The following is a 15670-nucleotide window of genomic DNA, read 5'->3' as shown; positions in this document are numbered from 1 at the left end:
AGAGGCCAACTCAAGGTCCCCAGACTCTGCTTCCTCACTGAAAGACGTGTCGGTGGGATCGAGGAGGTCTTCGAAGTATTCTGCACACCGATCAACAACGTCCTGAGTAGAGGTCAGCAGCACACCGTCCCCACTTTAGATGGTGTTGGTAGTGCACCCCCCCCCCCCACCCCACCCCCCACCGCACCGCGAGGCGCTGGATGGTTGACCAGAATCTCATCGAAGCTGTACGAAAGTCTTGCTCCATGGTCTCACCAAACTCCTCCCACGCCCGGGTTTTTGCCTCAGCGACCACCCGAGCCGTGTTCCGCTTGGACAGCCGGTACCTGTCAGCTTCCTCTGGAGTCCCACAGGCCACAGAGACCTGATAGGACTCTTTCTTCAGCTTGACAGCATCCCTAACCGCCTGTGTCCACCAGCGGGTTCGGGAGTTGCCACCACGACAGGCACCGACGATCCTGCGACTACAGCTCCAGTCGGCCGCCTCAAAAATGGAGGCACGGAACAGGTTCCATTCAGACTCAATGTCCCCCGCCTTCCCCGGTACATTTTGGAAGTTCTGTCGGAGGTGGGAATTGAAGCTCCTTCTGACAGGAGACTCTGCCAGACATTCCCAGTAGACCCTCGCGATACGTTTGGGCTACCTGGTCTGACCGGCATCCTTCCCCACCATCTGAGCCAACTCACCACCAGGTAGTGGTCAGTTGACTGCTCCGCCCCTCTCTTCACCCGAGTGTCCAAGACATGTGGCCGCAGGTCAGATGAAACAACAACAAAGTCGGTCATCAAGCTGCGGCCTAAGGTATCCTGGTGCCAAGAGCACATATGGACACTTTTATGTCTTAACATGGTGTTCATTATGGACAATCCATGACTGGCACAGAAGTCCAAAAACAAAACACCACTCGAATTCAGATCGGCGGGGCGTTCCTCCCAACCACACCTCTCCAGGTCTCACTGTCGTTGCCCACGTGAGCATTAAAGTCCCCCAGCAGAACGAGGGAGTCACCGGAAGGAGCGCTTTCCAGCAACCTCTCCAAGGTCTTCAAAGAAGGAGGGTAGTCTGAACTATAGTTCGGTTCATAAGCACCGACCACAGTCAGAACCCGTCCCCCCACACGTAGGCAGAGGCAGGCTACCCTCTCATTCACTGGAGTAAACCCCAACGTACAGGCACCAAGATGGGGGGCAACTAGTATGCCCACCCCTGCTCGGTGCCTCTCAGTGGGCGCAACTCCAGAGTGGTAGAAAGTCCAACCCCTCTCAAGGAAACTGGTTCCAGAGCCATGCGTTGAGGTGAGTTTGACTATATCTAGTCGGAACCTCTCAACCTCACACACCAACTCAGACTCCTTCCCCACCAGAGAGGTGACATTCCATGTTCCAAGAGCCAGCTTCTGTAGCCGAGGATCAGACCGCCAAGGTCCCCGCCCTCGACTACTACTGCACCTGACCCCTTTGGCCCCTCCAACGAGTGGTGGGCTCATGAGAAGGGGGACCCATGTTTCCTCTTCGGGCTGTGCCCGGCCGGGCTCCATGGGTGAAAGCCTGGCCACCAGGCGCTCGCCAATGTGCCCCACGTCCTGGCCTGGCTCCAGAGGGGGGCACCGGTGATCCACGTCCGGGCGAGGGAACACGGTTTCCATTTATGTATTTCATCATAAGAGGTCTTCGGGCTGCTCTTTGTCTGATCCAGGGGCAGATTTAGGACTGAAGAAGATCCAGGGCTTAAAACACGCACACGCGCACACACACACGTGACACGCACTAGTCAACATCATATATATTTGTCTTGTACTACATAATTTTTAATCTGAAGCTACATATTAAGCATATTCAGGGCAGAGTATTGTTCCTGTTAGTGTTTAGTGTGAGATGATAGTAAATATTCCCACGTTCTTTCTCCAACAACTTTACCTGATAGTAAGCTAACTTTAGGCAAACCAGCAGCACAACAAATATTTTCAAATAAGACTCACAAACCTGAGTCAACACCAGTCTCATCAAAGCTGGGGTTCTGTCGCGGCACTTTTGGTCTAAAAAACGCCCTTATGTCCATCTTTTACATTTGCGTTCCAGGCAGACACTGTAGAAGAAGCCAGACACTGAAGAAGAAGCCTGCTGCTGAAGGGCTTCTTCAGTGGTGGAGGCTCAGGCAGGCTGTATACAAACTACTGCCAGCTGCTCCCTCTCTGTTGGACTTTGGTACTGCATGTTACTTCCACGTTTATATCCGGGGCTTTTCATAAAACATTCGGGGCTTGAGCCCAAGTAGCCGGGCCTAACGCTGCCCCTGGTCTGATTCCTCACCTAGGACCTGTTTGCCATGGGTGACTCTACCAGAGGCATAAAGCCTCAGACAACATAGCTCCTAGGATCATTGAGACACTCAAACCCCTCCACCACGGAAAGGTGGAAGAGTAGTGGTCACAACACCAGGTAGTGGTCAGTTGACAGCTCCGGCCCTCTGTTCACCCGAGTGTCCCAAGACATGTAGCCACGGATCAGATGAAACAACAACAAAGTCGATCATCGCACTTGCCAAAGGTATCCTGGTGCCCATGAGCACATAAGGACACCTTTATGCTTTAGCATGGGGTTGATTATGGACAATCCATGACGAGCACAAATATATTATATACATAGCCTCAAGAGACATGCCGAAAATTGCAAGACAACGTAAAGAGATTTAATTTGTTGTTGATAAAATATGAGAAAAACAAATGACTAAATAGGCCATATAAACTTCTTGCAACTGCAGCTCAGTGAAAACTCCGTTCATTAAGAAATATTTCATTAAAAATGTTTCTGTATTTATTACTTTATTATTATGAGAAAACATGAAAATATTTTGCTTAGCACACTAACTAAAATACGCTTTTTCTTCACTTGTGCCGAAAGTTCTCCGAAGTCCCGGAAATTCCTTTTATTTTGTGAATCTGGCAAAAGACAAAGCTGCGCACGCGCCTCTGATTGGTGGAAATTTCAGGAAACTTCTACCAAGTCAGTGACGCACACAGGAAACTAAAACGATTGAACTTCAGAGAAAAACAAAACAGCTTTCAGTCCCATTACTGTATTGTTCAGTAAATTACATTTACTTTGAAACTACCAACAGGAAACAGAATGTGATGTTTCCTGTGACTTGACTGATTCTCGTGAAACATCTAGAAGCAGCCAGACGACAGCTCCACAGATATAAAGCGGCTGGTCTGAGAGCTGAGACAGTTATAGAAACTGACCAGAGAGCAGTTGGAAATCCAGAGAAGAAGGAAACAGATTCAGAAGAAGAAATTAAACCCTATTTACGGATCAGAACATCAACACTTTAACAGTAAGTACAATTTTCATGTCCGATAGAACAAGAAATTTCATTTGAACATCTGAAACTTTCTAATAAGAATTACATGGACTTTGTTCAGAAGAAATGTAGAAGGAAAATTAATCTTTGTTTTGATAACTTTATTGAATGTTTGAATGAAAGTTAAATATCTAATGTTAAAATAGCTTTTGTTGTGATATAAATTATTCCTGTTTAAAATCAGCTTTTATAACTGAATGCTTCATCAGACATTAAAGATCTAAATGAGGCAGCCCAGTCCCCTGAAGCTCCATCAGCTGCTGTAGTCCTAATTTTTCTCATTTGTGTTTTATTTTTATTTTTATTTTTTTACTTTAGGACACAAAGTGAAGTCGGCCAAGATGTGTGCAGCTAAAAACGTGGCCATCGGCATCGACCTGGGCACCACCTACTCCTGTGTGGGAGTTTTCCAGCACGGAAAAGTGGAGATCATCGCCAACGACCAGGGCAACAGGACCACCCCCAGTTATGTGGCCTTCACTGACACCGAGAGGCTGATTGGGGACGCAGCCAAGAACCAGGTGGCTCTGAACCCCAGCAACACTGTGTTTGATGCCAAGAGGCTGATTGGAAGAAGGTTTGATGACTCAGTGGTGCAGGCCGACATGAAGCACTGGCCCTTCAAGGTGGTTTCAGATGGAGGGAAGCCCAAAATTCAAGTGGAGTACAAAGGAGAGAGCAAGACCTTCTCCCCTGAGGAGATTTCCTCCATGGTCCTGGTGAAGATGAAGGAGATTGCTGAGGCCTACCTGGGCCACAAGGTGTCCAAAGCCGTCATCACGGTCCCGGCCTATTTCAACGACTCCCAGCGACAGGCCACTAAAGACGCCGGCGTCATCGCAGGACTCAACGTCCTGAGGATCATCAACGAGCCCACGGCAGCTGCCATTGCGTACGGACTGGACAAAAAGGGCAAGTCAGGAGAACGACACGTCCTGATCTTCGACCTGGGTGGAGGCACCTTCGACGTGTCCATCCTGACCATTGATGACGGCATCTTTGAGGTGAAGGCCACGGCCGGTGACACTCACCTGGGAGGAGAGGACTTTGACAACCGCATGGTGAACCACTTTGTAGAGGAGTTCAAGAGGAAACACAAGAAGGACATCAGCCATAACAAGAGAGCCTTGAGGAGGCTGCGCACTGCTTGTGAGAGGGCCAAAAGGACCCTGTCCTCCAGCTCCCAGGCCAGCATCGAGATCGACTCCCTGTTTGAGGGCATTGACTTCTACACCTCCATCACCAGGGCTCGCTTTGAGGAGCTGTGCTCCGACCTGTTCAGGGGGACCTTGGAGCCTGTGGAGAAAGCTCTGAAGGATGCCAAAATGGACAAGGGACAGATCCATGACGTCGTCCTGGTGGGAGGCTCAACCAGAATCCCCAAGATCCAGAAACTCCTGCAGGACTTCTTCAACGGTCGGGAGCTGAACAAGAGCATCAACCCAGATGAAGCGGTGGCTTACGGCGCCGCCGTCCAGGCCGCCATCCTCACAGGCGACACCTCGGGCAACGTCCAGGACCTGCTTCTGCTGGACGTGGCACCTCTGTCACTGGGGATCGAGACTGCCGGAGGAGTGATGACGTCCCTGATCAAACGCAACACCACCATCCCAGCCAAACAAACCCAGGTGTTCACTACTTATGCTGACAACCAGCCCGGGGTCCTGATCCAGGTCTACGAAGGTGAGAGAGCCATGACCAAGGACAACAACCTGCTGGGCAAGTTTGAGCTGTCTGGAATCCCACCCGCTCCCCGAGGGGTCCCTCAGATCGAGGTCACTTTTGACATCGATGCCAACGGCATATTGAACGTGTCTGCGGTGGACAAGAGCACGGGCAAAGAGAACAAGATCACCATCACCAACGACAAGGGCCGACTGAGCAAAGAGGAGATCGAGAAGATGGTCCAGGACGCTGACAAATACAAAGCTGAGGACGAGCAGCAGAGGGAGAAGATCGCTGCCAAGAACTCTCTGGAGTCCTACGCCTTCAACATGAAGAGTAGCGTGGAGGATGAGAAGCTGAAGGACAAAATTAGTGACCAGGACAAGAAGAAGGTGACTAAGAAGTGTCAGGAAACCATCGCCTGGCTGGAGAACAACCAGCTGGCTGAGAAAGACGAGTACCAACACAAGCAGAAAGAGTTGGAGAACGTGTGCAACCCCATCATCCGCAAGCTGTATCAGGGAGGGATGCCCACTGGTTCTTGTGGAGAGCAGGCACGAGGCGGCACCCAGGGGCCCACTATTGAGGAGGTGGACTGAAGGGACCCTGAACTCTAGGACCTTTTAGCATTATTGCTAACTTTCTGATTGTGACATATTTGTGAAAAGCTTTGAGTTGTACAGATGTTTATAGAGAATATTTTTCATGTTTACATTAGAAGTTTAAATATTATGTCAAGATGATTTTACAAAACAAGACACTGAATGTTATGTAAAATTTTGATGTTTTCATCTTTTGCTCATTGCAATAAAGATGAAATACGAATGTTTTCTGTCTTTTGAGTCTGTGTGTTTTTGGAAAAGAGTTAATTGTAGAATTTCTGGAAATAACGTTTTTGGGCTCAACATTAAGTCACTTTCCTAAATAAACAAAGGAGACTTTAACACAAAATATCTTGCAAATTAAATGTGTTTCAGAGGAATAAATAGATCTTATTGTAAAGATGAAAGTAAACAAAAATACAAATGTTTTAGGGAATATTTCATTATTAAAAAACTACTGGAATAAAGTTTCTTGTATTATTTAAAAAAAATTCAAATATGAACAGATTGGGACAGCTGACGTTATAGTTCTGATGGAATTGGCTTAGAAGGTGAAATTTAAAAAGACTCCCAGGAGCTAAATACTCATAAGGTTAACTGTACTTTGGGGGATTTTTAGGTGTATTTACTTACTAACGTTACTGTTTTTTATTTTTATTTTAAAAAACAACACATGCTTTCTCTTTATTCCTATGACATTATAGTAACTGTCAAATGTGATATTTCTCCGAGATTTAATTCAATTCAAGTTTATTTATATAGCGCCAAATCACGACAAGAGTTGTCTCAAGGCACTTCATATAATAAACATTCCAATAGAGGTCAGTTCATTAGTCCAATCAGTAAAATGTTTCCTACATAAGGAACTCAGCAAATTGCATCAAGTCACTGACTTTACAGCAATCCTCATACTAAGCAAGCATTTAGCGACAGTGGAGAGGAAAACTCCCTTTTAACAGGAAGAAACCTCCAGGGGATCCTGGCTCAGTATAAGTAGCCATCCATCACAATTCACTGGGGATCGAGAAGACAGGAAAGTCACACACACACACGCACGCATGCACGCACACACACACACACACACTGTCTATGGTTACATTGTGATTTCTTAGTAAATATTCTATTTGGTGAAAGATAAACACATTCAATGTCAAGGAAAGTAAAATGTTATTATCAGGAGAGGGAGAATGTTTAAGAGGTTAGCAGCAGTGTTCAAGCCGATGGTCCCCTCCATCAGGCCACCACAGCTCAGCAGAACATCACTGTAGCTTCTTCTGGGGAGAAAAACACCTAGAGAAAAAATAAAGTTAACAGCTGAAATTGCAGGAAATAATGCAGTTAAAGAGCAAATTGTAGAAGAAAGTAGTAGAGTGTGAAAAGTGGTCGTGTGTCCTCCAGCAGTCTAAGCCTATAGCAGCATAACTACAGAGATAACTCTGGATAACCCAGCCTTTTCCATGGAGGAATGTTGGAGGCAGGGCAAGGGAGAGCCGTCTTTACCGACTGTACACTCCACCTCCCTCTTCTCCCCCACATGTCCAGATGTAGGCTAACATCAGATTGTAACCAGAGGCCCTATTAAATAATTTAGCATCACTCCTGGAAAGAATGAATCTAATCTTAGCAATATTCTGAAGGTGGAAAAAGGAAATCCTACAAACCTGTTTAACGTGGGATTTGAATGACGCGTCCTGGTCGAAGATGACACCAAGGTTCCTTACTTTGTTCTTGGAGACTAATTTAATGCCGTTCAGGTCAGGTTATTCCATCCATCCATCCATCCATTCATTTTCATCTGCTTATCCGTAGTCGGGTCACGGGGGCAGTAGCCTAAGGCGAGAGGCCCAGACTTCCCTCTCCCCAGCCACTTGGGCCAGCTCCTCCGGGGGAATTCCAAGGCGTTCCCTGGCCAGGTGAGAGACATAGTTCCTCCACCGTGTCCTGGGTCTACGTTTAGGTCTCCTCCCGGTTGGACGTGCCCAGGAAACCTCACCAGGGAGGAGTCCAGGAGGCATCGTGACCAGATGCCCGAGCCACCTCAACTGGCTCCTCTCGATGTGGAGGAGGAGCAGCGGGTCTACTCCGAGCCCCTCCCGGATGACTGAGCTTCTCACCCTATCTCTAAGGGGGAGCCCAGTCACTCTTTGGAGAAAACTCATTTCGGCCGCTTGTATCCGTGATCTCGTTCTTTCGGTCACTACCCAAAGCTCATGACCATAGGTGAGGGTAGGAACGTGGATCGACCGGTAAATCAAGAGCTTTGCCTTCTGACTCAACTCTCTCTTCACCACGACAGACCGGTACAATGCCCGCCGCATCACTGCAGATGCAGCACCAATCCGCCTATCGATCTCACGCTCCAGTTTTCCCTCACTCGTGAACAAGACCCCGAGATACTTAAACTCCTCCACTTGAGGCAGGACCTCATCCCTGACCCGGAGAAGGCATTCCACCCTTTACCGAATCAAGACCATGGTCTCAGATTTAGAGGAGCTGATTCTCATCCCAGCTGCTTCACACTCGGCTGCGAACTGCTCCAGCGAAAGCTGAAGATCACGTTCTGATGAAGCCAACAGGACCACATCATCTGCAAAAAGCAGAGACCTGATCCTCAGGCCACCAAAACGGATGCCCTCCACACCTTGGCTGCGCCTAGAAATCCATTCCATAAAGGTTATGAACAGAATAGGTGACAAAGGACAGCCTTGGCGGAGTCCAACTCTCACTGGGAACGAGCCAGACTTACTGGCGGCAATGCGGACCAAGCTCTGACACCGGTCATACAGGGACCTGACAGCCCGTATCAGAGGGCCTGGTACCCCATACTGCCGGAGTACCCCCACAGGGCCCCCCGAGGGACACGGTCAAACGCCTTCTCCAAATCCACAAAACACATGTAGACTGGTTGGGCAAATTACCACGCGCCCTCCAGGATCCCTCTAAGGGTATAGAGCTGGTCCAGTGTTCCACAGCCGGGACGAAAACCACATTGCTCCTCCTGAATCTGAGGTTCAACAATCCGACGGACCCTCATCTCCAGAACCCCTGAATAGACCTTACCAGGAAGCCTCAGGAGCGTGATCCCCCCGTAGTTGAAACACACCCTGCGGTCCCCCTTTTTAAATAAGGGAACCACCACCCCGGTCTGCCAGTCCAGTGGGACTGCCCCCGATGTCCACGCGGTATTGCAGAGACACGTCAGCCAACACAGCCCCACAGCATCCAGAGCCTTAAGGAAATCCGGGCGGATCTCATCCACCCCTGGAGCCTTGCCACAGAGGAGCTTTTAAACCAGCTCAGTGACCTCAGCACCAGAGATCTGAGAGGCCAACTCAAGGTCCCCAGACTCTGCTTCCTCACTGAAAGACGTGTCGGTGGGATCGAGGAGGTCTTCGAAGTATTCTGCACACCGATCAACAACGTCCTGAGTAGAGGTCAGCAGCACACCGTCCCCACTTTAGATGGTGTTGGTAGTGCACTCCCCCCCCCACCCCACCCCCCACCGCACCGCGAGGCGCTGGATGGTTGACCAGAATCTCATCGAAGCTGTACGAAAGTCTTGCTCCATGGTCTCACCAAACTCCTCCCACGCCCGGGTTTTTGCCTCAGCGACCACCCGAGCCGTGTTCCGCTTGGACTGCCGGTACCTGTCAGCTTCCTCTGGAGTCCCACAGGCCACAGAGACCTGATAGGACTCTTTCTTCAGCTTGACAGCATCCCTAACCGCCTGTGTCCACCAGCGGGTTCGGGAGTTGCCACCACGACAGGCACCGACGATCCTGCGACTACAGCTCCAGTCGGCCGCCTCAACAATGGAGGCACGGAACAGGTTCCATTCAGACTCAATGTCCCCCGCCTTCCCCGGTACATTTTGGAAGTTCTGTCGGAGGTGGGAATTGAAGCTCCTTCTGACAGGAGACTCTGCCAGACATTCCCAGTAGACCCTCGCGATACGTTTGGGCTACCTGGTCTGACCGGCATCCTTCCCCACCATCTGAGCCAACTCACCACCAGGTAGTGGTCAGTTGACTGCTCCGCCCCTCTCTTCACCCGAGTGTCCAAGACATGTGGCCGCAGGTCAGATGAAACAACAACAAAGTCGGTCATCAAGCTGCGGCCTAAGGTATCCTGGTGCCAAGAGCACATATGGACACTTTTATGTCTTAACATGGTGTTCATTATGGACAATCCATGACTGGCACAGAAGTCCAAAAACAAAACACCACTCGAATTCAGATCGGCGGGGCGTTCCTCCCAACCACACCTCTCCAGGTCTCACTGTCGTTGCCCACGTGAGCATTAAAGTCCCCCAGCAGAACGAGGGAGTCACCGGAAGGAGCGCTTTCCAGCAACCTCTCCAAGGTCTTCAAAGAAGGAGGGTAGTCTGAACTATAGTTCGGTTCATAAGCACCGACCACAGTCAGAACCCGTCCCCCCACACGTAGGCAGAGGCAGGCTACCCTCTCATTCACTGGAGTAAACCCCAACGTACAGGCACCAAGATGGGGGGCAACTAGTATGCCCACCCCTGCTCGGCGCCTCTCAGTGGGCGCAACTCCAGAGTGGTAGAAAGTCCAACCCCTCTCAAGGAAACTGGTTCCAGAGCCATGCGTTGAGGTGAGTTTGACTATATCTAGTCGGAACCTCTCAACCTCACACACCAACTCAGACTCCTTCCCCACCAGAGAGGTGACATTCCATGTTCCAAGAGCCAGCTTCTGTAGCCGAGGATCAGACCGCCAAGGTCCCCGCCCTCGACTACTACTGCACCTGACCCCTTTGGCCCCTCCAACGAGTGGTGGGCTCATGAGAAGGGGGACCCATGTTTCCTCTTCGGGCTGTGCCCGGCCGGGCTCCATGGGTGAAAGCCTGGCCACCAGGCGCTCGCCAATGTGCCCCACGTCCTGGCCTGGCTCCAGAGGGGGGCACCGGTGATCCACGTCCGGGCGAGGGAACACGGTTTCCATTTATGTATTTCATCATAAGAGGTCTTCGGGCTGCTCTTTGTCTGATCCAGGGGCAGATTTAGGACTGAAGATCCAGGGCTTAAAACACGCACACGCGCACACACACACGTGACACGCACTAGTCAACATCATATATATTTGTCTTGTACTACATAATTTTTAATCTGAAGCTACATATTAAGCATATTCAGGGCAGAGTATTGTTCCTGTTAGTGTTTAGTGTGAGATGATAGTAAATATTCCCACGTTCTTTCTCCAACAACTTTACCTGATAGTAAGCTAACTTTAGGCAAACCAGCAGCACAACAAATATTTTCAAATAAGACTCACAAACCTGAGTCAACACCAGTCTCATCAAAGCTGGGGTTCTGTCGCGGCACTTTTGGTCTAAAAAACGCCCTTATGTCCATCTTTTACATTTGCGTTCCAGGCAGACACTGTAGAAGAAGCCAGACACTGAAGAAGAAGCCTGCTGCTGAAGGGCTTCTTCAGTGGTGGAGGCTCAGGCAGGCTGTATACAAACTACTGCCAGCTGCTCCCTCTCTGTTGGACTTTGGTACTGCATGTTACTTCCACGTTTATATCCGGGGCTTTTCATAAAACATTCGGGGCTTGAGCCCAAGTAGCCGGGCCTAACGCTGCCCCTGGTCTGATTCCTCACCTAGGACCTGTTTGCCATGGGTGACTCTACCAGAGGCATAAAGCCTCAGACAACATAGCTCCTAGGATCATTGAGACACTCAAACCCCTCCACCACGGAAAGGTGGAAGAGTAGTGGTCACAACACCAGGTAGTGGTCAGTTGACAGCTCCGGCCCTCTGTTCACCCGAGTGTCCCAAGACATGTAGCCACGGATCAGATGAAACAACAACAAAGTCGATCATCGCACTTGCCAAAGGTATCCTGGTGCCCATGAGCACATAAGGACACCTTTATGCTTTAGCATGGGGTTGATTATGGACAATCCATGACGAGCACAAATATATTATATACATAGCCTCAAGAGACATGCCGAAAATTGCAAGACAACATAAAGAGATTTAATTTGTTGTTGATAAAATATGAGAAAAACAAATGACTAAATAGGCCATATAAACTTCTTGCAACTGCAGCTCAGTGAAAACTCCGTTCATTAAGAAATATTTCATTAAAAATGTTTCTGTATTTATTACTTTATTATTATGAGAAAACATGAAAATATTTTGCTTAGCACACTAACTAAAATACGCTTTTTCTTCACTTGTGCCGAAAGTTCTCCGAAGTCCCGGAAATTCCTTTTATTTTGTGAATCTGGCAAAAGACAAAGCTGCGCACGCGCCTCTGATTGGTGGAAATTTCAGGAAACTTCTACCAAGTCAGTGACGCACACAGGAAACTAAAACGATTGAACTTCAGAGAAAAACAAAACAGCTTTCAGTCCCATTACTGTATTGTTCAGTAAATTACATTTACTTTGAAACTACCAACAGGAAACAGAATGTGATGTTTCCTGTGACTTGACTGATTCTCGTGAAACATCTAGAAGCAGCCAGACGACAGCTCCACAGATATAAAGCGGCTGGTCTGAGAGCTGAGACAGTTATAGAAACTGACCAGAGAGCAGTTGGAAATCCAGAGAAGAAGGAAACAGATTCAGAAGAAGAAATTAAACCCTATTTATGGATCAGAACATCAACACTTTAACAGTAAGTACAATTTTCATGTCCGATAGAACAAGAAATTTCATTTGAACATCTGAAACTTTCTAATAAGAATTACATGGACTTTGTTCAGAAGAAATGTAGAAGGAAAATTAATCTTTGTTTTGATAACTTTATTGAATGTTTGAATGAAAGTTAAATATCTAATGTTAAAATAGCTTTTGTTGTGATATAAATTATTCCTGTTTAAAATCAGCTTTTATAACTGAATGCTTCATCAGACATTAAAGATCTAAATGAGGCAGCCCAGTCCCCTGAAGCTCCATCAGCTGCTGTAGTCCTAATTTTTCTCATTTGTGTTTTATTTTTATTTTTATTTTTTTACTTTAGGACACAAAGTGAAGTCGGCCAAGATGTGTGCAGCTAAAAACGTGGCCATCGGCATCGACCTGGGCACCACCTACTCCTGTGTGGGAGTTTTCCAGCACGGAAAAGTGGAGATCATCGCCAACGACCAGGGCAACAGGACCACCCCCAGCTATGTGGCCTTCACTGACACCGAGAGGCTGATTGGGGACGCAGCCAAGAACCAGGTGGCTCTGAACCCCAGCAACACTGTGTTTGATGCCAAGAGGCTGATTGGAAGAAGGTTTGATGACTCAGTGGTGCAGGCCGACATGAAGCACTGGCCCTTCAAGGTGGTTTCAGATGGAGGGAAGCCCAAAATTCAAGTGGAGTACAAAGGAGAGAACAAGACCTTCTCCCCTGAGGAGATTTCCTCCATGGTCCTGGTGAAGATGAAGGAGATTGCTGAGGCCTACCTGGGCCACAAGGTGTCCAAAGCCGTCATCACGGTCCCGGCCTATTTCAACGACTCCCAGCGACAGGCCACTAAAGACGCCGGCGTCATCGCAGGACTCAACGTCCTGAGGATCATCAACGAGCCCACGGCAGCTGCCATCGCATACGGACTGGACAAAAAGGGCAAGTCAGGAGAACGACACGTCCTGATCTTCGACCTGGGTGGAGGCACCTTCGACGTGTCCATCCTGACCATTGATGACGGCATCTTTGAGGTGAAGGCCACGGCCGGTGACACTCACCTGGGAGGAGAGGACTTTGACAACCGCATGGTGAACCACTTTGTGGAGGAGTTCAAGAGGAAACACAAGAAGGACATCAGCCATAACAAGAGAGCCTTGAGGAGGCTGCGCACTGCTTGTGAGAGGGCGAAAAGGACCCTGTCCTCCAGCTCCCAGGCCAGCATCGAGATCGACTCCCTGTTTGAGGGCATTGACTTCTACACCTCCATCACCAGGGCTCGCTTTGAGGAGCTGTGCTCCGACCTGTTCAGGGGGACCTTGGAGCCTGTGGAGAAAGCTCTGAAGGACGCCAAAATGGACAAGGGACAGATCCACGACGTCGTCCTGGTGGGAGGCTCAACCAGAATCCCCAAGATTCAGAAACTCCTGCAGGACTTCTTCAACGGTCGGGAGCTGAACAAGAGCATCAACCCAGATGAGGCGGTGGCTTACGGCGCCGCCGTCCAGGCCGCCATCCTCACAGGCGACACCTCGGGCAACGTCCAGGACCTGCTTCTGCTGGACGTGGCACCTCTGTCACTGGGGATCGAGACTGCCGGAGGAGTGATGACGTCCCTGATCAAACGCAACACCACCATCCCAACCAAACAAACCCAGGTGTTCACTACTTATGCTGACAACCAGCCCGGGGTCCTGATCCAGGTCTACGAAGGTGAGAGAGCCATGACCAAGGACAACAACCTGCTGGGCAAGTTTGAGCTGTCTGGAATCCCACCCGCTCCCCGAGGGGTCCCTCAGATCGAGGTCACTTTTGACATCGATGCCAACGGCATATTGAACGTGTCTGCGGTGGACAAGAGCACGGGCAAAGAGAACAAGATCACCATCACCAACGACAAGGGCCGACTGAGCAAAGAGGAGATCGAGAAGATGGTCCAGGACGCTGACAAATACAAAGCTGAGGACGAGCAGCAGAGGGAGAAGATCGCTGCCAAGAACTCTCTGGAGTCCTACGCCTTCAACATGAAGAGTAGCGTGGAGGATGAGAAGCTGAAGGACAAAATTAGTGACCAGGACAAGAAGAAGGTGACTGAGAAGTGTCAGGAAACCATCATCTGGCTGGAGAACAACCAGCTGGCTGAGAAAGACGAGTACCAACACAAGCAGAAAGAGTTGGAGAACGTGTGCAACCCCATCATCCGCAAGCTGTATCAGGGAGGGATGCCCACTGGTTCTTGTGGAGAGCAGGCACGAGGCGGCACCCAGGGGCCCACTATTGAGGAGGTGGACTGAAGGGACCCTGAACTCTAGGACCTTTTAGCATTATTGCTAACTTTCTGATTGTGACATATTTGTGAAAAGCTTTGAGTTGTACAGATGTTTATAGAGAATATTTTTCATGTTTACATTAGAAGTTTAAATATTATGTCAAGATGATTTTACAAAACAAGACACTGAATGTTATGTAAAATTTTGATGTTTTCATCTTTTGCTTGCTGGACATTGCAATAAAGATGAAATACGAATGTTTTCTGTCTTTTGAGTAGTGTGTTTTTGGAAAAGAGTTAATTGTAGAATTTCTGGAAATAACGTTTTTGGGCTCAACATTAAGTCACTTTCCTAAATAAACAAAGGAGACTTTAACACAAAATATCTTGCAAATTAAATGTGTTTCAGAGGAATAAATAGATCTTATTGTAAAGATGAAAGTAAACAAAAATACAAATGTTTTAGGGAATATTTCATTATTAAAAAACTACTGGAATAAAGTTTCTTGTATTATTTAAAAAAAATTCAAATATGAACAGATTGGGACAGCTGACGTTATAGTTCTGATGGAATTGGCTTAGAAGGTGAAATTTAAAAAGACTCCCAGGAGCTAAATACTCATAAGGTTAACTGTACTTTGGGGGATTTTTAGGTGTATTTACTTACTAACGTTACTGTTTTTTATTTTTATTTTAAAAAACAACACATGCTTTCTCTTTATTCCTATGACATTATAGTAACTGTCAAATGTGATATTTCTCCGAGATTTAATTCAATTCAAGTTTATTTATATAGCGCCAAATCACGACAAGAGTTGTCTCAAGGCACTTCATATAATAAACATTCCAATAGAGGTCAGTTCATTAGTCCAATCAGTAAAATGTTTCCTACATAAGGAACTCAGCAAATTGCATCAAGTCACTGACTTTACAGCAATCCTCATACTAAGCAAGCATTTAGCGACAGTGGAGAGGAAAACTCCCTTTTAACAGGAAGAAACCTCCAGGGGATCCTGGCTCAGTATAAGTAGCCATCCATCACAATTCACTGGGGATCGAGAAGACAGGAAAGTCACACACACACACGCACGCATGCACGCACACACACACACACACACACTGTC

At 48.2% G+C, this 15670-nt stretch overlaps 2 protein-coding genes across 2 annotated transcripts; both read left to right on the top strand.

Moving 5' to 3' along the window:
* Nucleotides 1–3177: 3177 nt before the first annotated feature.
* On the top strand, nucleotides 3178–5851 carry LOC139070078 (heat shock 70 kDa protein 1-like). The gene is made up of 2 exons (XM_070551715.1): nucleotides 3178–3334; nucleotides 3680–5851. Exon 2 carries the CDS (start codon nucleotides 3703–3705, stop codon nucleotides 5623–5625), a length of 1923 nt encoding a protein of 640 aa, XP_070407816.1. The 5' UTR covers nucleotides 3178–3334; nucleotides 3680–3702; the 3' UTR covers nucleotides 5626–5851.
* Nucleotides 5852–12151: 6300 nt separating this feature from the next.
* Nucleotides 12152–14808, top strand: LOC139070077 (heat shock 70 kDa protein 1). Its single transcript, XM_070551714.1, has 2 exons — nucleotides 12152–12280; nucleotides 12626–14808. Exon 2 carries the CDS (start codon nucleotides 12649–12651, stop codon nucleotides 14569–14571), a length of 1923 nt encoding a protein of 640 aa, XP_070407815.1. The 5' UTR covers nucleotides 12152–12280; nucleotides 12626–12648; the 3' UTR covers nucleotides 14572–14808.
* Nucleotides 14809–15670: the final 862 nt, after the last annotated feature.

This window comes from Nothobranchius furzeri, chromosome 5 (genome assembly GCF_043380555.1).
Source record: "Nothobranchius furzeri strain GRZ-AD chromosome 5, NfurGRZ-RIMD1, whole genome shotgun sequence".
NCBI classification, from domain to species: Eukaryota; Metazoa; Chordata; class Actinopteri; order Cyprinodontiformes; family Nothobranchiidae; genus Nothobranchius; species Nothobranchius furzeri.
The sequence above is the reverse complement of the archived record's forward strand: the minus strand, read 5'-3'. Positions and strand labels throughout refer to the sequence as shown.